Genomic DNA, 25479 nt, shown 5'->3' on the forward strand with positions numbered 1-25479 from the left:
GCCTTATGGGACCCCTATACCTCCTAGGCCACCTCTGTAGTTACTCCCTGGTGATGGACGAATCTGTCACATTTTGCTTCCTGGAAAATTTTGTGAAAAAGGCGTATTTTCACATATTTTAATTTGGGGTTTTTTTAGACTTTTTTTTCCATTGCACATATTGTGCTATTTTTGGGCTACTTTTGAAGTGCCTCTCTGCTAGTTTTGGCCTGGTTTTGTAGCTGATTTTGGCTGGTTTTGAAATTAGACCTGGCAACCCTGCCTGAGTGGGAGACTTCTGGGATGTAGAACTGGAGTTGCAGACAGGACAGCGCTACTAGCAGTTGTAGTTCAGCAATATTAGAACCCTGCACAGACAGACATATACATTTATCCCCAGGACTACAAATCCCAGCATTCCAAGTAGCTATAGAGGGTGTGGGTTGTAGTCCAGTCTGCGAGGACTCTAACGTGACGTGTCGTGTCCATTACAGAATGAGGATTCCTGCCATTCCCTGGCCAGCCTTATTTTGCTTTCCTGCACTTGTCTTCCTCCTCCTTTTCTATATTCAGCACTTCTCTCATGTCTCCTGTCAGTAATCCCTCCTTCTCTCCTCTGTCCTTCTGTCACTCCTCCTACTCAGCACTGCAAGGATTTCATTTAACCTCTGCCTTTGCCAGAAAGGACAAACCCTGTGCTTTGACATTATTATTTTCATTTTTCAGTGCAAAGAAGTCAGATGGCTATATAATAATTCAGCATTGCATGGGTTATAATTTAATATAGCACAGAGCTGCCTGTATGTAACCAAGTGAGGTTTCCTCCAAACTGTTCTCTTCTCTGTTGCATCTTCCCCTGTGAAACTATTACAGTGGCACCTTGGATGTCTAACCTTTGCTCAGGATGCCACCCTTTGTTCTTAACAAGGTTACAGATTTATAGTTAAACATTAATGTATTCACCATTGTTCTAAGAATATTTATTGTTGCAAGTAAATGTTCACCCCAAACATCCCCCTAATGTGAAGCTGTTCACTGCTGAAACTGCACAAATGTCTGGAAGAGCACAGTGTATTGTATGGCTCATGGCAATATGCTATGAGATGCATGTATACTGATTACTTTTTCAGAATGCAATTCTTAATTCTTATTAGGAATGCACCGAATCCAGGATTCCGTTTGGGATTCGGCCGAATCCTTGTGCCTGGCCGAACCGAATCTGAATCCTAATTTGCATATGTAAATTAGGGGCAGGTAGGGAAATCAGGTGACTTTTTGTCACAAAAGAAGATTTTTTCCACTTTTTCCTTTCCTGACCCTAATTTGCATATGCAAATTAGGATTCAGATTTTGTTCAGTATTCGGCCGAATCTTTCACCAAGGATTCGGGGATTCGGCCGAATCCCAAATAGTGGATTCGGTGCATCCCTAATTCTTATAGTAGGATTGTACAGGTGATCAACATTTTACATAGCTGACTTCAGGGTTTGCAATTCAGGGAATTAGCTAAAACAGTAATATTACAGTAATGTACTGAAAACACTTTCCAGAGCAATAGTGGTTACAAATATCAGCTTATCTATCGAAAATATATGTGGTGTGGGGAAAAGCTCTCGTGGTAACCTAGGAGAATAGAATAAAAATTCTAACCATCTAGATCAGGGGTCCCCCACCTTTTTTACCCGTGAGCCACATTCAGAAATAAAGAGTTGGGGAGCAACACAGGTGAGCAAAAAGTTCCTGGGGTGCCAAATAAGGGCTGTGATTGGCTATTTGGTGGCCCCTATGTGGACTGGCAGGCTACAGGAGACTCTATGGGGTATATTTATCAAAGAGTGAAGTTAATAGTGAAATTCCGCCACTTCCCATTCATTTCTATGGGGTTTTTAAAGGCGGATTTATCAAAGGGTGAAATTTCACTTTCACCCATTGATAAATATGCCTTTCAAAATCCCATGGAAATGAATGGAGAGCTGCGGAATTTCACTCTAGTGGCGGAACTTCACTCTTTGATAAATTTACCCCTATATAGCAGTACACCTGGGTTTTATGCAACCAAAAGCACCTGCTTTGAGGCCACTGGGAGCAACATCCAAGGCATTGGAGAGCAACAGGTTGCTCGCGAGCTACTGTTGGGGGATCACTGATCTAAATGCTGGAAAATGAACCTTGCAAGAAGTCAACAAAACAAATGTCTATTTGCTATTTTGGGAAGATTTTTATCTTGTTCTTTTGCTTGGTTAAAATAGAACTTAAAAAACCCCTAAGTTTTATTTTCTTGTCTACTGCCAGAAATGATCAAAACAATAGACAAAAAGTGTTCAGTACAGTACCACATTCATTGAGCTCATGTTCAGGGGCGTAACTATAGAGGAAGCAGACCCTGCGGTTGCACGGGGCCCAGGAGTGTAGGGGGCCCAGTGAGACCCTAATTATTGAGCAATTTTAATATATCTTGGTAAAATAGGCCAACTTATAAATATTTTGGGGCCCTAAATTGAATTTGCTATGGGGCCCAGTAACAACTAGTTACGCCACTGCTAATGTTGAAAAGGCATGTATACTGTCCCTTTAAAAGGAGAAGGAAAGCTACCATGGCAGTTTATTGCCAATAGATTAGCCACAACAGTGCAAGCTAGAATAAAAAATCTGTAGTTTAGGGACTCTAAGTAGAAATTGATAACTCCCCACACAAGGGAAGAGGCCCAGGTGCACCGCCCTGAGCCCTCAGCATGGGGAGCAGACAAACCGAAAAGAACTTTTGGAGCAGGCACTCAATAAAGGCAATATTCCATCAGGCAGATAAATTCAGAGTGAAGAGTTTAGTGTGTCCACAGTCTTACACGTTTCGTGATAAACACTTAGGGGCCGATTCACTAAGCTCGAGTGAAGGATTCGAATGAAAAATACTTCGAATTTCGAAGTATTTTTTGGGTACTTCGACCATCGAATGGGCTACTTCGACCTTCGACTACGACCTTCGACTTCGATTCGAACGTTTCGAACGAAAAATCGTTTGACTATTCGACCATTCGATAGTCGAAGTACTTTCCCTTTAAAAAAAACTTCGACCCCCTACTTCGGCAGATAAAACCTACCGAAGTCAATGTTAGCCTATGGGGAAGGTCCCCATAGGCTTGCTAAACTTTTTTTGATCGAAGGATTTTCCTTCGATCGTTGGATTAAAATCCTTCGAATCGTTCGATTCGAAGGATTTAATCGTTCGATCGAACGAAAAATCCTTCGATCGATCGAACGAACGTTTAGCGCTAAATCCTTCGACTTCGATATTCGAAGTCGAAGGATTTCAATTCGAGGGTCGAATTTCGAAGTATTTTTTACTTCGAAATTCGACCCTTAGTGAATCTGCCCCTTAATGATGGGCTGGCATTCTAGTGCATGCTATTTCTATTCTTTAGAATGCTTTTCCATACCTGAGTAAATAGCTTTAGGATAGCAGCTGCCATTTAAGCTTGCTGCGACATCACTTCTTGTGAGTCTCTTCCCTGCTCGCCCACAGCTTAGATTACAGCAGGGAGGGAAGGAGGGAGAGAAGTAAACTGAGCATGCTCAAGGCCAAGCCCTGGAGGTTTAAGGTGAAAACAGGAAGTCTGATACAGAAGCCCATGTGTACACAATAGAAGGAAATAAATCTGTTTCTTTTCCCAGATTACTCTGAGCAGCATTACTTTGAGGGTCTACTAGTGTATTCATATAGATCATATAGATTCATATAGATCTTTCTGATAAAGCTTAGTTTTAAAGCTTAGCTTTCCTTCTCCTTTAAGGGCACAGCCATTTGACACACGGATTCTCTGCAGGCGCAGAATCCGCTGCCCCAATGCAGCTCTTCTTTTCTTCTGCTGTGCTACAAGTGCAGCGGATTTTGGCAACATTTTGTGTTTCTGAGGTTATGATTCCGGGTGCAAGCAGAAGAAGAGCAGGGGGCAGCTGCTTCTTGGCTCATGTTTCTCCGCAGGCCAAGATCCATGACATGCGGCCCTAGATCATAACACTAATGAACTATAGACACATTATCTACTGCCTGATCATCAGGCATCAGGGGGCACAAGAGTGTAACAACAGAGCGCTGGTACAGATAATGTTACAGTAATGTTAAAAATGTTACAGATAATATTACTGTAGCACTGTGAAGGAAAACACTGCATCCTTTCACACCCCCATAAATATAAACAGGCACATTCATGCACACCTCCCAACATTTCAAGAGGGACACTTGGTTTAATGGAAACAGATGAGCTTTTGTTCACATTCCTTCTATTTATTGGTAGCAACACAGCGAGAGGGTTTCTGTGTTCAATGGATTTTTTTTTTCTAAAATGTTATTTCTGTTTGGCACAATACTTTCCTTTGGTAGAAATAAGAGGCGCGACAATAAATCTGCTTGATTCTCTAATAAAATATACCTGTACCTCCACAGGTATCTGCACTGGTTTGATCAGGGTCTTTTGATTGCATTGCACTTTTGTACCATGTCATTTATTACTTATGAATTTAGTTGAATATAATAAATACATGCCAAATACAACCGATGCAGACCGTAGGGATATTTATAATTGTACAGTAAGTGTATTAGAACTTGCAGAACCTATTCTTTACTATACCCCTCCACTGCTAAGGCCTGGTTAAGTTGACCTTTCTACACACTAGAGAAGATACCCAACTGCTAGCAGAACCAACACACTTCCTAAAACACTATAGCTTCAAACTTTTCAGTATAATGGCCTTTGCTTTTCAAAGAAATGTAAGCTAGAAATGATGCCTGAAGTTTCTCTAGTCCTTAGCGGAAAAATATGAACCAGTATTGACTAGTTCTGAAAATGAGCTATTTCTGTACACATCATTCTTAAAGGAGAACTATCGCAAAATGAAAATAATACAAGCTTCCTCATACTGAAGTAAGCAACTTTCTAAATACAATCAATTAAAAAGTCTGCATTGATTCTACAATAATCAAGTTTATATTCACTCTGTTTCTCTCTCAGCTTGTTTCTCTTCATTCTGTCTTCATGCAGGAGTTGGGTGTCAGATAATCATTGACAGTTAGACCCAATATAATTTATAGGGGGTACTCCTTTTACTAGGCATATGTATTAGAGCTCACTCATAACCGATTCCAGTACAAACAAAATCACTACCTTTTGCACAAATTCTGCATGTAATGAGACAGGATTTCTGGTGATTTTAATAGAGTGAGTTCTATTACAACTTCTAGGCAAAAGGAGCCCCCCTATAATATATATTGGATCATTCATCGGACACCCAACCCATGAATGAAGACAGAATGAGGAGAAACAGATGCCGAGAGCGGAATAGTAAAGTTAAACTTGATTATTTCAAAAATGGAACAGAAATTTTAATTGATTGTTTTTAGAAAGTTTCTTATTTCAGTATGCTGAACATAATATAAAATTTACATTTTCGCGATAGTTCCCCTTTAAGCACATCACAACTAAATAACAGCGTAGAGAGCAGAAACTTGATTTTTTTTTTACATCAAATTTTATTTTGTACAACAGAAGCAACACATGAAACACATTTTCACAATATTTTCAGTGAACAGTTTTAGCTGTAATTCTAAATATAAAATGTCATGTTTTGTTTATAAGGCAGCATATGTCAATTATGGAGGTACTACAAAATATACAGTGTGTGTATATATATATTGTGTGTGTGTGCAAGGCAACTAAAGATTCAGTACAGGTATGTTACCTGTTATTCAGAATGCTCAGGACCTGCGGTTTTCTGGATAAGGAGTTTTCTGCAGTCTGGATCTCCATACCTTAAGTCTACTTAATACTAATTAAACCCAATAGACTTGTTTGGCCTCTAATAAGGATAATAATGAGGGAACTAGTCTGAAACGAACTAATACGAGAACCAGTCAGTCCAACCACACTAGAAGCCTATTGGCTACAGATGGATGGACTAAAGTTATGACATGCAACAGCTTTGAGTCTCACCCATAAGATCCTTTGGGTAAATAACTGGAATATTGGTACCCTAAAGGCGTTTGTGAAATGTGTATATACTGAAATGTATGCTGAATGCATATGCATTTAACAAATTATTGTACATGCGTTCAACATGGAAACTGTATTTTATTTTGCATATATTATAGAGGGGTGTGAAAAACATATAATGCAGCATGGTTCCAGGTGAAAAAAAGTTAAACTTGTATCTAAGGCATGAGGCACATGCATCAAAAACAATGCCTGAGTATAATGACACTAAATGGGAAGCTCAGAAACGCCTATCGAGCCTCTAAAAACCAATAAAGAACCATGGGACCAATTTACTAACATTCAAATATCAATATTTTTTCATGAATCTTTAAAAATGTTGAGGGTTTAAAATTTCTCTAAAAATTCTAGTAAAAGCCAAAACTTCATCAAGTAAAAGTAGCTGAGGTCCTATAGAAGTCAATGGGAGTTGTGCGGATCCTGTTGGACTTTTTTTTTTTTTAAATGACTTTTAAGAAGTTTTTGGATTTTGTTTTCTATAGTAAAAATTTTTTAGAGGTTTTAGAGATATTCGTATTTTTTTTTTTCCGCAGCGGTTTTTTTCTGAGTCTACTTTTTATATTTGGATATATATTGTGGTTTAGAAAACCTTTAAAACCACAAAAATTTAACTAAGTATAAAAAGGCCTCTAAGAGTGCACTGTTTTTGACTAATGCATGACTTATTCATAGGCATGCCTATGAATAAGTGCCTGTGGGTGCGAAACGCGTAAGGCGGAGCATCAATTGGTCTGTATGCCTACTTTTTAATACTTATTACCAGATAGGCAGAGATCTTTTTTCTATAAAATGGATCATTGCACCAGAAGTCACCCCTTTAGACTAGAGGAAAAGAACTTTGCAGTAAAAGCAGCGTAGGTGGTACCTCACGGATCAGTGAGTTTGGGGAATGCCCTGCTTGATGTTGTTGTGATGGCAGATTTTATTAATGCCTTTGATGACTTTTGGGACAATAATGATATCCAAAGCCCCTTGTGCTGCAGAAATAATGAATGCCTGCAGATTTGCCACAGTGCATACAGTAGCTCTCTGCTGTAAATTTGCCTTTCCTGGCACAGTAAATTATTATGTACTGCAAATAAGAACTGGGGAGGGGGGGGGTTTATAACATATAATGATTGTAAACGTAGTACAGCTTGAGCCTGCCCCCTTAAATATGTTAAAACTGCATGTATTTACAACAGTACAACAAAGCAAAACCTTTAAATAAATATTAGGAAAATTATACCTAGCAGCACATGATTTATAGTTTAACATATTTATTTAGGTCTAATTGGTTATACAGTGCTGAACAGTACATTCTGAAGTCAAACAGAATCCAGCAACATTACACAGTAACTCTTCTTGAGACAGGAGGATAATACTGCCATCTAGTGCCCGCCAAACAAACCTTGCTGAGCTCATCAGCATTTTCCAGCTTCAACTTGTATATAAGTTTTCAGCACCTGATCATTCATAAATATATATTACAGTTTCAGCGATGAAACCCTATCCTGAATGCTTTCTGCAAATTAATTTCTCCAAACTTCTCACAAAACCGTTCTTGTGACCTAAAGTTACTGATAGCGACCCCCACATAGTGATCAGGAACACTGACGGATGGACCTTTGTGCACCTGCATCAGTTACGTTCCTCACATTCTGTTCCTATACAGGAATGCTGCCTATACAAATGCCATTCTTTGCAGATGAATGCATTGTACCGTTCTTGTTATATGGTGACATTAGATTTGTCCCTATGTTATTAAGTTATTTTGCTCTTGGTTCCTCCCACATTACATGTATTATGAACAAATGTAAGTTGAGGTGACCAGATCTGCCCTTTACTCCCAAATACAAATATACCAAAATCTATACCAATACAGGAGTTGGTATATTTGCATTTTATACCAACGCCTGGAATTTACCATCTGTCGTTTCTAAGAAAACAACATATCAGTAAAGGTCGTGGGATTTATAAAGGAGTATACACCATCCAACAGATGGAGAAAAAATTTTGTGAAGGTAACCCCGAGCTTGTATGTCTTTTGAGAACTCTATGGGCCCCTGGAATATTGGTCAGCCCAGAACATTCCAGATATATTCTTTTAATATCTGCCTTAGCTACTCCATTATATATTTATATATTATTTAGTGTGCATTCAGGAAAGGCTTCCAAGATTAAAAGAAACCATCCTAAATGGATTGTTTCTCGTTAAGCTTATCATCTTCATCAATGTATACAAACCTTAAAACAAGAAAGTATTCTTCTTAAAATACCAAAACCTGGTATTACACAGACAGCGTCAGACAGAAACACCGTCCCCACTGGCAACTACAGACAACATTTGGTAATTCCTTCTGTGCAGGGAAAATGGAGTTGTCACTTAAAGTAAGCCATTAATTGTATAAAAATACACAACGCAGAACATGTTGATTAGGCACTGCAAAAGGGTTAGGAATCCAAATGGTTGCAACTGTCATCCAACACATTACTGTGGTCCGCTACATGTAAATCAGCTTCAGGGGAGTCAGCACTGTAGAGTTCCTCAGGTATAGTTGCGGCAGTGGGCGTAGTTTGGGGGGTTACTGTCTGACCAAAGCCTTGGTAGTGCCCTGATGGAGATGGTGGTATAGAGGAAGCTGCAGATATGGGATCCTGAGTAGATGAAGACAGCAAGCTGGTGTGTTCATTGTGTTCCAGGTCTTCATTAAAAAACATTTTCTTGGGTCTGCCCAATACAGTCCTTCCTGCAAATAACAACCACATCATCTTTATATCAACAGAATGAGGGATGAAAGCTCTCATAAAATACACACATATATTACATACACTATATGGCCAAAAGTATTCATACACCTGCACACACCTGTGAATCCAAAGATATCAAAATAATATTGGTCCTCCTTTTGCCACAAACTGGCACAAGCAAAGAATGGTCATTGTAGATTTAGGGTTTGCACAAACTTGAATTGGGGCCCTATCCTTCCACATTTTACAGTCAGCATCACACCTTCAGAAATCCACCAAATCAAGACCAATAGCACAATTCATGATTCCAAAGAACACATTTCTACTGCAAATTGGCACATATGCACCAATGAACCTTATAGCTTCAACTTACCTAAAACTATAAAGTTTAATATCTTTGTTAAAATATTTCATTTTAATTTGCATTTGCAAATAAGGGTTTGGTTTGGGCCAAATCTTTTGCAGAGGATTCTGTATTAACCCAAATACAAAAATGTTTCATGCAACCCCAGTATTAAAAGTATATGAAAGCGGGATGAATTCAACTGATCTCAAAGAAAGTTGCAAACCAGCAAATGACAGAGATATCTGTGCTACTTACCAACGTTTTGTACTTGCTCTGATATATCAGCTCGAATATCAGATATATCCCACATGGCAAGAAATGAATCGAAACATGAGCCCTCTTCAGCCTCCTGAACATATGGCTTATATGTGAAGCTATAATGGTGAGCAACAGCCGCCAGGAACATTTCAACACAAATAATGAAGTCCTGGAATGAAAAAAAGAGAGGCTACACATGAAATCTCTATTTCTTTACAAATAACATTTACATGCACAGACTGTACTTAAGTACTCTCAACACAGACACGTCAGCTTTAAGCAGGGCTTATGAGGCAGTTCATGAGTATGTATTATCCAATTTGGTGAAACGAGATAGATTCACACATCACTACAGAACACCTGTATATAACACAGCTCAGTATATCAAGAAGGCAAGGACATAAGAATGCCCACACACCCCCTCTTCTCAAACTTGTATGGGCCAAGTGTAAACCTAAAGGGAGAACAATTTACAAGCAGGCTAAACTCCCTTTCAGCAGTGCAGCAAGTGACTTCATAGAATGTAGCGGAGGACTTGTAGCCATATTACCCTTTTTCAAAAGACACTGAACAACCGGAAGCAGATATTTATCATGGTATTTTGAATAAAGAATTTAAAACAGTTAATTTTGTGCAATATATGTATTATTGTAGGGAGCTACAATGGATTTTTTTAATGTAAACATTTTTAGTGTTACTGTTCCTTTAAAGTAGACCTGTCACCCGGACACAAAAATCTGTATAATAAAAGTCCTTTTCAAATTAAACACGAACCCCAATTTCAATTTATTAAAGCATTTATGGCTGCATTAAAAAATCTCAGCTGTCAATCAAATATTGTCTGCCCCTCTTCTATGCCTTAGGCATAGACTCAGGGCAGACAATTACTTTCACTTTCCATTCAGCACTTACTAGATTTCACTGCACTCCCCACATGCCCTCAGTTCTCTTAACTATTTTATTGTGTAGCCAGGTCATGGGGATGGACATCAGGTCCCCCATTCTGGTGCAAAACAAGATTTTGAGATGATACAAGGCTTGTCTTAATAACAGTGTCCACAAAATGGCTCCTGCCTGCTTGCTATAATTATGAATTCCCAGACTGGAGGAAACACGATTCAAATGATTGATATAGTGTAATTAAAGTTCATTTTGATGGACTAATGTGATAAAATAGGATTTTAAATAATTTTTTTGGGGTGACAGGTCCCCTTTAATAAACACTTGTTGGATGAACTGGACAGCCAGCTGCAAGCTAGGCCTGATCCCAACATCAGTGGCCAATTTTGTTAATGTTTTTATGCTAATAAAAGCAAATCCCACAAACAAACAATGTTCTAGCATCTGTTGGAAAGCCTTCCAAGAAGTGCAGGCTGCAAAGGGTGGACCAATTCCATATTAAAGCCCATGTAATAAAGCTGTTTAAAGAGGATTCTGTGAGTTTATACAATGAAGCCTTTTAACTAAGATAACGTTCATTACTTTATTATGTCTAAAACAGGTACACATTACAGTAGAGTAGTAAAACTAGACATTGTGAATTTATGAAAGTAGCAGAAATGGATACGTAATATACCTGTAATCCAGTAGCCACATCTTGAACTCGTTTCCATTCCCAGGTATTGGAAATTACACCAGCCTTTACCAAGATGGCTATGAATACAGCTTGCCTGTAGGGTAAATTCGATTATATGTAATTTAGTTAGGCTAATGGCAAGTTTGAAAAGAATGCTATGCATAGATGCTTAGAAAGCTTTGATAAACTATTTACAAAAGTCTTCTGCTTTGCTTGGAATGTACTGTAGTTGAGAGGACACCTACACGCCACAAACATCAGAATTAATGTTTTGTGCACTGTTATTAAAGCAAGACTGGTTTTGGTACAGGATAAAAAAAACAATGGTGAGAAGAGCACTTACCAAAAGGAAACAAAGACAACCATCTTGACACAGAGAAATTTGCCAACTGGCTGAATGGGGTTCAGTTCTTCTTTGAGTACTTTATAAAACAGAACAAGGCAATACATAGCAAACTAGTAAAAGGAAAAAAAAAAGTATAATATCATATTAATTATTCAGTAAAAGCAAAATAAAGCCTCATTGGTGCTTAAAGGAGAAGGAAAGCTACTGAGGCAGTTTACTGCCAATAGATTAACCACAATAGTGCAAGCTAGAATGCTATATTTATTCTGTAGAATGCCTTACCATTCCTGACTCAACAGCTCTAGAAACTCTGTTTGTTTAGGATAGCAGCTGCCATTTTAGCTTTGTGTGACATCACTTCTTGCCCAAGTCTCTCTCTGCTCCCTCATAGCTGGCGAGAGACGCAAAGATCTGATTGTAAGGATTCGTACGATTTTCGGACCGTGTGTGGAGAGTCCCGTCATTTTTCGTCTGGTTGAGATCGGTTGTTTGGTCGATCGGACAGGTTAAAAGATTTCTGTCGGCTGCCGATAATATCTCTGCATGTATTGCCGATCGTATGATTTTCAGTGGGAGACTGTCACCAGCTTTGGACGGACATACAGTAACTTTCGTACGATTGCTTTCAGGGGCAGAACATCGGCTGATCTTTTGTACTTTATTTAATCGGAATGGTTAGTGGCAGGTTGGGAGATGAGGAAGTCCGATCGTACATTGATTCGTACAATCGGATCTTTGCATTTGTGGCCAGCTTGAGCTTCACCGTGCGCATTGCTGCAGGCAATTATGCAATGTGCATAATTTGTGTCATTGCACACAAAATCACCTGGTCTGGAGGTGGCAGTAGCTTAAAAAGTCATGCGATGCACACTTCAGCCTGCCGTTTCAGCTGGATACGGGAGACGAGTGTGATAATTAAAAATACAAATTCAATGAAATATAAAGTTAAAATCATAGCATTGATACATATGGATGCTGCAGGCAGGGAAGAGTATTGCTCAACGTGTTTCGTGACTAGTCACTTCCTTAATAAATTTTGATTTTTAATTATCACACTCGTCTCAATTATCCAGCTGAAACGGCAGGCTGAAAGTGTTCATCGGATGACTTTTTAGTCAAACCACATGACCAGAGTGGTTTGGCAATTGCCAAAGAACACTGGATTATCTACTCCCTCTCTACATGACTGAGGTTTCCGCTTTGATGTGATTTTCCCTGCTTGAAGGTGGCATTAGCTTGAGTGTTCCCCAGGGCCAAAAGGTGCAGCAGCACTCAGTTCGCAACAAAAGGTGCAGAGTGCAACTATATGAAAGTACATTTAATAAAAGTGGTTTTACACACAATAGACTCTGGGGAAATTGCACTTGCTAAACAGTAGCTACATACTGCTTGCATAAGCTATAGTAATTTAGTAGCAAGTTATTTTAAGTGCTAATCTCATTCACTTGAGTAAAACCAACTGTGCTGCAGCAACAAAACAGCGTGGAGCGTTATTTATTAACCCACAGTATAGTCTACATTTAGTAGGGACATTGAGATAGAGATTCTAGTGCGGACAGTTTAGTATGCTTAATCACATGGCCACTTTAAATTTTTAAGATCCAAAAACCACAAGGCAAAATTTTTTACTTCTCTACTGTACATTTGACGCTTCCATTTATCTTATTTCTTAAAGCATATTTTTACGATTTACAATAAATCAAAGTAGCAGGCATATGCTTGGAAAGTTATGGCTTTGTGCAGGAATGGCAATTCAATGATGGCAGCCCCATGTAGCCACTGCACACAGGGACATCACCAGGTGAAAGTCTATATGTGGATAACTGTGTTGATTTATATAATTACATTTCTGATCTTGTTGTCACTGCACACGGGGGCATTTTTAAGCTTCACCAGGTGAAATAATCTATATGTGGATAACTGTGCTGATTTATATTAATACGTTTCTGATCTTGCTGTATGATGTTCTCTGATTACTTATGAAAAAGTGTAATGAAAGGCTACATCCCTTGCAATTCCTATATGCTTGAATTTGATGAAAAGAAAATATCTTCCAGTATCTCCACATGCTAAATAAATAGAAAAGGTATGTAACACTTCATAACACAGCTTACATAATGTTATAATTCAAAAGAAAGATGGGAAATCCCTACCAATTGTGATACGTTGTTTATTATAACCAAGTAAGTCCAGGCATTTTTTACACTGAAGTCACCTTCTCCGTATACTCCAGTCAGCTGACAAATTCTGAATAAAAATAAATAGACGAAAAAAGGAAATGTACATCTTGTTAACTGGGAAATGGGACTAAACACAGGGTCAGGCTACGTTCTAGATCAGAACCTGTTGGAGCACAGATGAAAACAATGTAAATAACATGAGCTTCTTTAGAATTCCTCCACTATACACAGTAAGGTTCCTATTTATAACACATTAGAATGGTTTAGGAATATACAAGCCTTTATCACCTAATTATAACAGGAATTGCATTAAAGTACATACATAAGTGTTTGTAAAGAGGTAATAAGGCAAAATAAGAGCTAAGACATGCATGGCCAGGGGGGAACATTTGTTGTTTAATAAATATAAAGTTCATGGGAACATTAGAAAACCTAAGAGGAATAAGGGGTTTGGCAATTTCATCAAACCCACCCCCTCCTACCCGAAGTGGTCAGTAGCTTTTAAAGGTATAAAAGCAGATATTTATCAGGCAGGTTTAAGAATTTCATTGGGGAATTGGGATATTGATGTAGTCCTTGAACTTCCCATCAATGTGATGCTCAACTCAATTTGGGAAGATCGGTGAAAGATCCTCTTATTTGGCGACCTTGTCAAATGAGGAGATCTTTAAGGGGCTGATTCACTAAGCTCGAGTGAAGGATTCGAATGAAAAATACTTCGAATTTCGAAGTATTTTTTGGGTACTTCGACCATCGAATTGGTTAAATTCGTTCGAAGTCGAACGAAATCGAACGAATCGAACGAAAAATCGTTCGACTATTCGACCATTCGATAGTCGAAGTACTTGCCCTTTAAAAAAAACTTCGACCCCCTACTTCGGCAGCTAAAAGCTACCGAAGTCAATGTTAGCCTATGGGGAAGGTCCCCATAGGCTTGCCTGTGATTTTTTGATCGAAGGATTTTCCTTCGATCGTTGGATTAAAATCCTTCGAATCGTTCGATTCGAAGGATTTAATCGTTCGATCGAACTGAAAATCCTTCGATCGATCGATCGCAGGATCAGCGCTAAATCCTTCGACTTCGATATTCGAAGTCGAAGGATTTCAATCCGAGGGTCGAATTTCGAAGTATTTTTAACTTCGAAATTCGACCCTTAGTGAATCGGCCTCTAAATGTATGGCTATCTTAAGGTACTGCAGCTAGTCCACCAAGCTTTTATCTTGCATTTAAAATAACTAATTTCACCTTTATCAGATGGGTTACTTATTAGCAGCAACCACAGATGAGTAATTTACAGGCTTAGGAGTAAAAGGACAACAATAAGTTATACATGAATGGAAAACTATATTATCTATTGATCTATTAAAAAACCTTACCAAATTGGTATATACATACTGTATCAATACATACTGCACTTTTACATATTATTTAACATGAGCGATCACCTGACAGGAAATAATGAAATAATTCAGGTGCCAGCTGTAACAAGTGTAGGAGTAAAACACTCCGCTATGTCCATTCACTGGCTGATGTAACCTAGCATGTAGGTATGCCCCTGGTTTGTGAGTGAACGCAGTGAATCCTATGTGCCAGGGGTTGGCCTTTTGTACTTTTCTATTTTAAATTATCTAATGGCACATGCTTCTAGAAAAGTACACATTTATATGAATGTTATATTTAGATTATACAGTGTTTTACATATTGGCTGTTTTATGGGATATATTTTTGTACAGGCTTGCTATGTTCCAAGGTATATTTTCCCTTTAACCAGGGATCTTCATGCACTGCCGCACCCCTTTCCTATCCGCTATGACACCATTGAAAGCAGTGCTCAAGCATACATATTTGAAGCCTATATAGCCCTTTGCCAACCAAGAGCCTGCATTTGTACAATCAGCAAAGTGCAGAGGACTAGAAGTCAGACCAGTCAGTCTTAGTGGCCAGCAACACTGCTGCCCAGCCCTGCATCTAGTATCCATCTAGTAAGTCACTTTACAGTTTAATAATCTGGAATGGAAAGCGATGCCTAGCCCTTTAAATACATTTATAAGGCAATTACATACTTACAAGGCAATTACAGTTGTGACAGGTCGAACTACAGTATACTGAAGCACACCCAGCTTGCATCTGAACAACAGCACACTACAAGAGAATCAGTTATATTATTAGCATATTTCAATTCACAAATGTTTGAAGCAGAAGAGATTTATTTCTAACATATGTATGTAATCATCTAGGTCAGAGCCGGGCCAATCTGGCCAGGCGCCCTAGGCAACCTGGCCGGCCACGGCGCCGGCTTAGTGTGTGCTGAATTGCACATGTGCTGGTGATCTATCTGAAAACAACTAGTTGTTTGAAGGTGAACAACCCCTTATGCTATCTTTTATATTTGGGTAAAGGTCAGAGTTTATTCACAGAAACTCCTCCATACCACAAATATGCTTTTCAAATGACATCACTCCAATTCAGTATTTCAAATTCTTTTAATTCTCATATTTCAGGGCAGCAAAATGGGCAACGTTTTAAGAGGCACAACTTTTTATCAAGCATTAGACTAGATTTAACACCATTGGAAATTATCTAGGTTTTTTTTTTTTAAATTAAACCCAATAGTAAATATTTTTTAAATGGCCATATCTATTTGTTTGAAAAAAATGTTCTAAAGGTGAACATCCCCTTTAACTGAATTAAGAAGCCAGATGGTCTGACTGACCAATCAAACCAGACACATGCCTCTGTGAAACCAAAATGATTTAAATATGATCTGCTTCAGACTTCCCTATCTGCCAGTGCCCAGTCCATTTTCAGAGAAGGGGCATCAGCAGAATTTTCAATTCAGACAAACTGACTGTGAACCAATAAGTTCGCAGAACAGTCTAGTTAAATAAACAGTAACATCAAAAATTAAAATGTTTCAAAGTAATAACAATATAATGTAGTGTTGCCCTCCACTGGTAAAACTGCTTTGTTTGCTTCAGAAAAAAATTGTGTTTATATAAATAAGCTGCTGTGTAGCAACGGGGCAATCATTCAGAGGAGGAGAAAAGGCTCAGGTTAAGCTCTGTAAAACATAATTGTTACCTGTTATCCATTATTTAACCTGTGCCATATAGCTTTTTTTCAATTTCCACCATTGCTACACAGCAGTTTTTTTATATGAACTATAGTAGTGTTTCTGAAGCAAACAGATCAGTTTTACCAGTGCAGGGCAACAGTACATGATATTTTCATTCCTTTAAACTGCTGTCCCTTCCCCCAGGGGTGGCCATACATACCCTCATGGACGTGCAGTAAGGTCAACATTGCCAAAAATCTCTAGGAAATCTATGCTTGTATAATAAGCACAGTTACTCCGGTCTTCTAGTCAGCATAATACTTACTCTCCCATTGCCCAGGGTGGACAGCAGCATAGAGGAGGAAGATGTCTTCGTTGGTCTTTGGCTTCAAGAACTAATGCCAGATTTGGGCAACGATTTGTTAGATAGTTCAAAAGGAAAATCATAAAGTTGTAGATGACATAAGCTTCATAGCATTCTCGGCATGTGTCAACATAAATAGCAATGTCAGGATATTTCAGAGCGATCCACTGTATTATTGATGGCAATCAAATAATAAAACAAAAAAAAAAAAAACACATTTAACATGAGAAAATATGCCACAGACAAAAAAAAAAAAAAAAGACAGTGCGAGACATTTAATAATATTCTTGACATATTTTAAAAATGTTTTATAGTATTTGCTAATCTGCCTTGGTTCTGTGTTTTATAGTATTTGCTACTTTGACATAGTTCTTTAGAGCTGGGTCTTAGTTACAAAACTGATTGCTTTCCTATTGTCACAGCTCATTTCCAGATCCTCCTTTAGCCAATTAACTTTCTTTGGGCACGGGGAGGGGCAATGGTAAGTTTGATGTAAAAGTTTTGAAATATGGAAAGAAAACATGTAGACACTGGATTTAAATGTATATTATAAAATGTATAAATTACAAACAGGAGTTACATCGATTTTCGTGTTCGACTGTGGTGCAAGATACACAGTCTCAGATCAGTAAGGTACCGGTTATTCTTGCGTCTCCACTGATACTTGTCTTAGGGCTCATGCACAGAGTCAAAATATTAGAAGTTCTAGGGTGAGACCAAACAATAATCCCAACAGCAGCAGCACCAATTGGAATTACAAGGGCTTTGAACAAGACGTTGCAATTATGTGTCTGTGTTTCTTCCTACCCTGCTACTGCTGAGTAATGAATCATATCACTGTCATATGATAATGTATATTATAATGATAATATTTGCAACACTAGACATTAAGCCCGTTAAATTAACGGGTGCTAGAACATGTCGCTAGAGACGGTCCGTGGGGCACATGCGCAGTAGCGCCATCCCACGGACACAGGGACTGGACGCAGAGACACTTCAACTTTATTATATAAGATACTACAGTATATGCTTTTTAAAATTATAGAGAAACAAATAGGGTTCCAAATAAATTGCATGATATGCTAGACTGTATTATAAGACTTGTCAAGTGTTTGTAGTCATGTTCACATTAATAAGCACTAACAAGTCTGACGCATTTAGTAATGTTAAATAATACGAGGATCAGAACGAATAATGATTTGTCATTATTTCTAAAAATGTCATCATCGTATATTTAGCTTTCATCAAGAATTTCAGAAGAATATAACAATGCTCCTGCAACAAAAATACTTACACTATCTACACTGTAAATTGGCACCATCCACAGTATCCTGTTAAAAGAAGAAACCATTTAGTAACATGTAGTTTACTTAAGAGCAAACAGTTAGGTGATAAGCAGAGACGGATTTACCTGATTATGGGCTTCTGCAACTCTGGTTGTGTATAATGAACCAAATGCTGCAATATCCCCCACAGAGATATTGGTATGGTCATAAGAACAAATATTCCAGCAATAAACCATGCCTTGGTGTGCACACCAACCTGAAAAAAGCTCAACAATTTTACTTTGTGTATCAGTCAAAAAAAAACCTGTTATTTTCATTTACTATAGGATTTAGCATGCCAAAGGGATCTACTTCCCCTTCATAGTTAAACCTCCAGTTTAAGGAACTCTTCATTATCTGTGATCCGAAGACACAAATAGCAGCAGAACTTACTTTCTGACTGCAGAAGTAGATGATGCAGTAAAAACAACAATCCATTAAAATCCTCAGAATGCTTTTCCACTAGCAATAATATAAATCATATCAATCGTGGCCCCATTTCCAAACCTAATCTTCATATATGGGTATGGGACCTTCGTCCAGGAAACTTGTTATCCAGAAAGCTCTGAATTACGGAAAAGTTGTCTCCCATAGACTCAATTTTATCCAAATAATCCAAAATTTAAAAAATGATTTCCTTTTTCTCTGTAATAATAAAACTGTACCTTGTACTTGATCCAAACTAAGATATAATTAATCCTTATTGGAAGCAAAACCAGCCTATTTGGTTTATTTAATGTTTACATGATTTTCTAGTAGACTTAAGGTATGAAGATCCAAATTAAAGAAAGATTCCCTATCTGTAAAACCCCAGATCCCAAGCATTCTGGATAACAGGTGCCATACCTGTATATACACTAGTGTTCAAACGTTATTGCTAATAGAAAGTGATACTTTTTTATTCACTATGGTAGACTTCAACCGATCAGACATTATAGTCAATATACGGACAATGCCATAAGATTTTTTCATGGGGGGGGGGGGAAGAGAGATTTATTCATTTCATTTTTGTAAAAAAACATTTGTTACATAGGCACACTAGGGCCATCCCAAAGCTGCCGCCCCAGGCATAGGCAATCTTGGGGGCCTGTATATAAATACAGCCCTGCTGTTCTACTTAACAGACAATTCATCAGTCTTCCATTTGCAGAAGTTCTATGCGTTCTTTAGCATCTCCCAGAGGTAAGATGCTAATCTCGCAAAAAGGTCTCCCTGATGCAGTCATATCTTCTATGCAATGTGATGTTAATGCCAACAGTTGCTTCCAAATGTCTAACAGAGTTAAAATTGCAAAACAAACAAAATTTGCAAGATTAAAGGGAAAGTAAACCTTCAGAATTTTTTTCTTTGCTCATCTTTTTCACAATTGCTCCACTGGATCACCAAATCAAGATAAAATTATAGCTCAGCGCTACAGGCTATGAAAAAAAAATATAAAACAGAAACTAGCACAATATTGTTAATATTCAGTGCAGTCACCAGTGTGTTATCACAAATTTGTGTGTGTCTGGAACCATAGACAGTCTATAGAGTAGGTATGATTCAGTCCCCAATTTCTTCGCTTTATTGCTGTAAGATTCAGTAGGTGTCTGTGTTACACCCCATGTGCATAATTCAAGGAAAATATTGAATCAATACAGCTCCAGACAGTAATTTTCAACTGCAATGTGTTTTATTCAGCAGTGTAGGCACACTACATGTTTGGAGCAGAGCCCTTTATCAAGTGTTGATAAAGGGCTCTGCCCGAAACATGTAGTGTGCCTACACTGCTGAATAAAACACATTGCAGTTGAAAATTACTGTCTGGAGCTGTATTGATTCAATATTTTCCTTGAACCATACACAGTCTATAAACAGATTGTTCTTGTTAAACAAAGTGCTTTTAGAGCTTTTTTCAAAAGGTAGAATAAATTAAAGGGGACCCGTCACCCAAAAAAAATATTCAAAATCCTATTTTATCAGATTAGTCAAGGAAAATGAACTTTAATTACGCTATATAAATTATTTGAATCTTGTTTCCTTCAGTCTGGGATTTCAAAATTATAGCAAGCAGGCAGCAGCCATTTTGTGGACACTGTTATTAAGACAAGCCTTGCATCATCTCAGAATTTTGTTTGTGCACCAGAATGGGGGACCTGATGTCCATCTCCATGCCCTGGCCACACAGTTATATGGTGAAGAGAACAGGGGGAATGTGTGGAGAGCAGTGACCTCTAGGAAGTGCTGAATTGAAAGTGAAAGTGATTGTCTACCCCGCCTCTATGCCATGGGCATAGAGGAGGGGCAGACAATATTTGATTGACAGCTGAGATTTTTAAATGAGCTTACAACAGCTATGAATGCTTAAATAGAAAATAGAAATTGGATTTCATGTTTAATTTGAAAAGGACTTTTATAATACAGATTTTTGTGTCTGGGTGACAGGTCCACTTTAAAGCAAGGTGCAATGGTGTTTTCTTCAAACAGTAAAACTTAGTATGTGGCTTCTCCACCCTCTGGTGGAGCAATTTACAAGATTCTTGATTTCAAAACAGCATATCACTCTCAATTCCTGGGTATTTCAAGTCACATTTCTAAGCGCATATCAAACAATCAATTTCTCCAGGATCATGGAGGTGAACCTTTGCAATACAAAGAGATGGATTCTGCTGGAGTCTCCCACTCCCATGTGTTCCACCTGTGAATCCACTCACTGCTGCAACCGGAAATTATGTCACACCTAACGCGTTTCGCTGAGGGCAGCTTCATCAGACCTCTGACCTCCATCACACACAGATTTGTGTTGTAACACACCGGTGACTGCGCTGAATAATTATATTGCGCTTGGTGCTGTTTTTTTCCCCCATTGCCTGTGGCTGGTCTATAATTTTATCTTGAGTTGTAAGATTCTTACTCCCAGGTTTTATATCCCTTAATTCCTGTTTGCATAATTGAGCACTTTAAACTGTAGTTTGCCAAAAACTTTTTAGGGTGAAGAATGAGGTCATTGCCCCTGCTAAGGTCCCTGTGCCATGGCGCAGTTGCATCCCCTGTAGTTTACTCACATCAGAAAAGCTTTTTCAGTGCTTTCTATAATAGTCAAATAACAGAAAAGTAAGCTTTTGCTTTTTACTGGAATATAACTTGATTTTGCATTGGAGGGCCCTCTTTGCCTCTTAAAGGAGAACTAAACGCTAGAAATAAATATTGCTAAAATGCCATATTGTATATGCTGAACTTATTGCACCAGCCTAAAGTTTCAACTTCTCAATAGCGACAATGATCCAGGACTTCAAACTTGTCACAGGGGGTCACCATCTTGGAAAGTGCCTATGACACTCACATGCTCAGTGGGCTCTGAGCAGCTGTTGAGAAGCTAAGATTAGGGGTTGTTGCAAATTTACAATCAGATAATGAGGTTGGCCTGTAATATATAAGCTGATACTGCAAGGCTGATTATGACATGCTGATGCTAGTTGCACTGGTTTCTGTGCTGCCATGTAGTCATTTTATCTATTGATGACTAATCAGCCTTGTATTGTGACGTTTCTATTCTATGTGTACTGTATATTGTGAGTCAGTCGCATCAGCACAGAGCATGTGCAGTGAATCAGCAGAAAAGAAGATGGGGAGCTACTGGGGCATCTTTTGGGACACAGATGTCCCAAAAAAAACGGTGGTTGCCTTAGGCTGGTACAGAAGCCCAAAACATAATGTACACCATTTCTAGCCTACATCTATAGTTAGGTTTTAATTCTACTTTAAATACATGGTAGTGATAATTATAATACAGGTATGGGGCCTGTTATCCAGAACGCTTGGGACCTGGGGTTTTCCAGATAATGGACCTTACTAGAATTTGGATCTTTATACCTTAAGTCTACTTAAGAATAATGTAAACATTAAATAAACCCAATATTCCAATAAGGATTAATTATATCTTAGTTGGGATCAAGTACCAGGTACCGTTTTATTATTACAGAGAAAAAGGATTCAGATTCGAACCGAATCCGGCCGAATCCAAATCCTAATCCTAATTTGCATACGCAAATTAGGGGCGGAGAGCGAAAATGTGTGACTTTTTGTCAGAAAACATATGCAAATTAGGGTTTGGAATCGGTTAGGTATTCGCCGAATCTTTTGTGAAGGATTCGGGGGTTCGGCCGAATCCAAAAAAGTGGATTCGGTGCATCCCTAATTTATTGTATAGCGCTGGCTGGTGCTTAATAGAAAAGGGATAATTGTAACACTAATGATAACCAGGCTAATAATAAAGAGGATTTTGATTGGACGTGAATGACTGCATGTGCACACATAGAAAGCCTATGGCAAACAGTACAGTACATAAACAAGTACACACCTCCATCTTCTGTAGCTTCCAGATGCATATTGGAACCCCTACAATCAACCCCACAATATACAGAAAGACCACCAATGGTCTGATCCACCTCCTCCAGTTCCGGCAGGTGCAAGGCATGCTGGGACACACTCAAGCTCTGATCATGGAGCGGATGTATGGCCACTCACAGCATTACGCCCAACAGACCCGCTTTTTAAAACACTATTTGCAGCAGCGTCAAGGTTCTAGGCTACTGCCGGGCGGCTCATCCTGACAGAATACACTAGCGTCACAAGTCTCATCTCGCGAGAATGTGACATCATTACAAGTACATAAGCTCAGTCACTCGCCAAGTAGACGCAAATTAACAACATAAAGTGATATTAAATCCTTGGAGTTCCTCTGGTTTTGCTGCCAGTACCGCAGCTCCTTAAATTTGACCAAAACGAAAGCCATTATTTTTTTTCTAGTTTATTTTCTGCTTGAGTTACGTGATAAAACGTGTTATTGTCTTGCAGGTTACCAGCAATAGTTCCGACGCAACACTGTGCTCCCCCTATACAACTGCCCATCTGGGTTGCCAGGTCTAATTTTCAAAACCAGACAAAATCAGCCACAAAACTATCCAAGAGTCACTTCAAAAGTAGCACAATATGTGCAGTGGGAAATAAATCTAAAAAAAATAAATAAATATATGTGCAAATATGTCTTTTTCAAATTTTCACTGATTTGCACATTTTTCCATGAAGTAAAATGGGACAGATTCGCCCATCACTAGGGGCGTAACTACAGAGGGGGGGCCCAGGAGGTATAGGGACCCCATGAGGCCCTAATTCATATACAGTTTCAATAAATATTGGTAAAACAGCTCAACCACTAGACATTTTGGTGGCCAGCAGATTTTTGGCCCAAAATTGTCTGAAATTGAGAAAAGTCATTAGAATACCAAGAATGCTTAAGAGGGACGGGAGACTGGGGTACAGAGCCAAAGAGAAATCAGATGGCACTCACCAAGCAAAATGTGCTGAATTTTTATGATTTATTCAGATCTCTGCACAACGTTTCAGGAGGTAGGATTCTATTGAAGTTTGATTTACAGAGCCTAAGATCTGGTAACTCCCGACTTCTACACAAGTCAGTCCCATTGCATGCTGGGTATTGTAGTCTTACATTAAACTAACATTAAATTTGGCAGTCTTATCATGAAGTAAAATGGTACAGATTCGCCCATCACTAGGGGCGTAACTACAGAGGGGAGCCCAGGAGGCAGGTCCGGACTGAGTATTAAAATAGGCCCTGGCATTTCAGGTACACAGAGGCCCAATCAGCCCACACAGAGGCCCAACCAGCCCTACTGACTTTCTGTGGCACCTTATAGCAGCCCCTCGGGCATTTACCAGAACCCACAGATTGCCAGTCCGGGCCTGCCAGGAGGTATAGGGACCCCATGAGGCCCTAATTCATAAACAATTTCAATAAATATTGGTAAAACAGCTCAACCTCTAGACATTTTGGTGTAGCACAATATGTGCAGTGGGAAATAAATCTAAAAAAAATAAATAAATATATGTGCAAATATGTCTTTTTCACTGATTTGCACATTTTTCCATGAAGTAAAATGGGACAGATTCGCCCATCACTAGGGGCGTAACTACAGAGGGGGGCCCAGGAGGTATAGGGACCCCATGAGGCCCTAATTCATAAATAATTTCAATAAATATTGGTAAAACAGCTCAACCTCTAGACATTTTGGTGGCCAGCAGATTTTTGCCCCAAAATTGTCTGAAATTGAGAAAAGTCATCAGAAAACCGAGAATGCTTAAGAGGGACGGGAGACTGGGGTACAGAGCCTAAGATCTGGTAACTCACGACTTCTACACAAGTCAGTCCCATTGCATGCTGGGTATTTTAGTCTTACATTAAACTTACATTAAACTTGGCAGTCTTATCATGAAGTAAAATGGTACAGATTCACCCATCACTAGGGGCGTAACTACAGAGGGGAGCCCAGGAGGCAGGTCCGGACTGAGAATTAAAATAGGCCCTGGTATTTCAGGTATACAGAGGCCCAATCAGCCCACACAGAGGCCCAAACAGCCCATTAAACTTACATTAAACTTGGCAGTCTTATCATGAAGTAAAATGGTACAGATTCGCCCATCACTAGGGGCGTAACTACAGAGGGGAGCCCAGGAGGCAGGTCTACACTGAGAATTAAAATAGGCCCTGGCATTTCAGGTATTTTCAGAGGCTCAATCAGCCCACATAGAGGCCCAAACAGCCCTACTGACTTTCTATGGCACCTTATAGCAGCCCCTCGGGCATTTGCCAGAACCCACAGATTGCCAGTCCGGGCCTGCCAGGAGGTATAGGGACCCCATGAGGCCCTAATTCATAAACAATTTCAATAAATATTGGTAAAACAGCTCACGCTCTAGACATTTTGGTGGCCAGCAGATTTTTGGCCCAAAATTGTCTGAAATTGAGAAAAGTCATCAGAAAACCGAGAATGCTTAAAGGAATTGTTCAGTGTAAAAATAAAAACTGGGTAAATAGATAGGCTGTGCAAAATAAAAAATGTTTCTAATATAGTTAGTTAGCCAAAAATGTAATGTATAAAGGCTGGAGTGATTTGATGTATAACAAGTCAGTCAGAGCTCTACTTCCTGCTTTTCAGCTCTCTTGGTTTACACTGACTGGTTACCCTGGCTACCAGGCAGTAACCAATCAGAGACTTGAGGGGGGGCCACATGGGTCATATCTGTTGCTTTTGAATCTGAGCTGAATGCTGAGGATCAATTACAAACTCACTGAACAGAAATGTACCATGTGGCCCCCCTTCAAGTCGCTGACTAGCTCAGAGTTATAGAGCTGAAAAGCAGGAAGTTGGATTCTGGCTGTTGTAGTAGACATCTGTTCACTCCAGCCTTTTTATATCACATTTTTGGCTAACTAAC

The 25479-nt window shown here is 38.9% G+C and overlaps 1 protein-coding gene across 1 annotated transcript; it reads right to left on the reverse strand.

Moving 5' to 3' along the window:
* Positions 1–7265: 7265 nt before the first annotated feature.
* tmem184c.S (transmembrane protein 184C S homeolog) lies at positions 7266–22816 on the reverse strand. Its single transcript, XM_018243274.2, has 10 exons — positions 22544–22816; positions 18291–18421; positions 18174–18210; positions 16841–17046; positions 15528–15602; positions 13433–13526; positions 11277–11389; positions 10934–11027; positions 9355–9526; positions 7266–8752 (listed from the first exon to the last, which is right to left on the reverse strand). The coding sequence occupies exons 1-10, from the start codon at positions 22658–22660 to the stop codon at positions 8457–8459; spliced, it is 1335 nt and encodes a 444-aa protein (XP_018098763.1). The 5' UTR covers positions 22661–22816; the 3' UTR covers positions 7266–8456.
* Between the last annotated feature and the right edge of the window lie 2663 nt (positions 22817–25479).

This window comes from Xenopus laevis, chromosome 1S, assembly GCF_017654675.1.
Source record: "Xenopus laevis strain J_2021 chromosome 1S, Xenopus_laevis_v10.1, whole genome shotgun sequence".
Lineage (NCBI taxonomy): Eukaryota > Metazoa > Chordata > Amphibia > Anura > Pipidae > Xenopus > Xenopus laevis.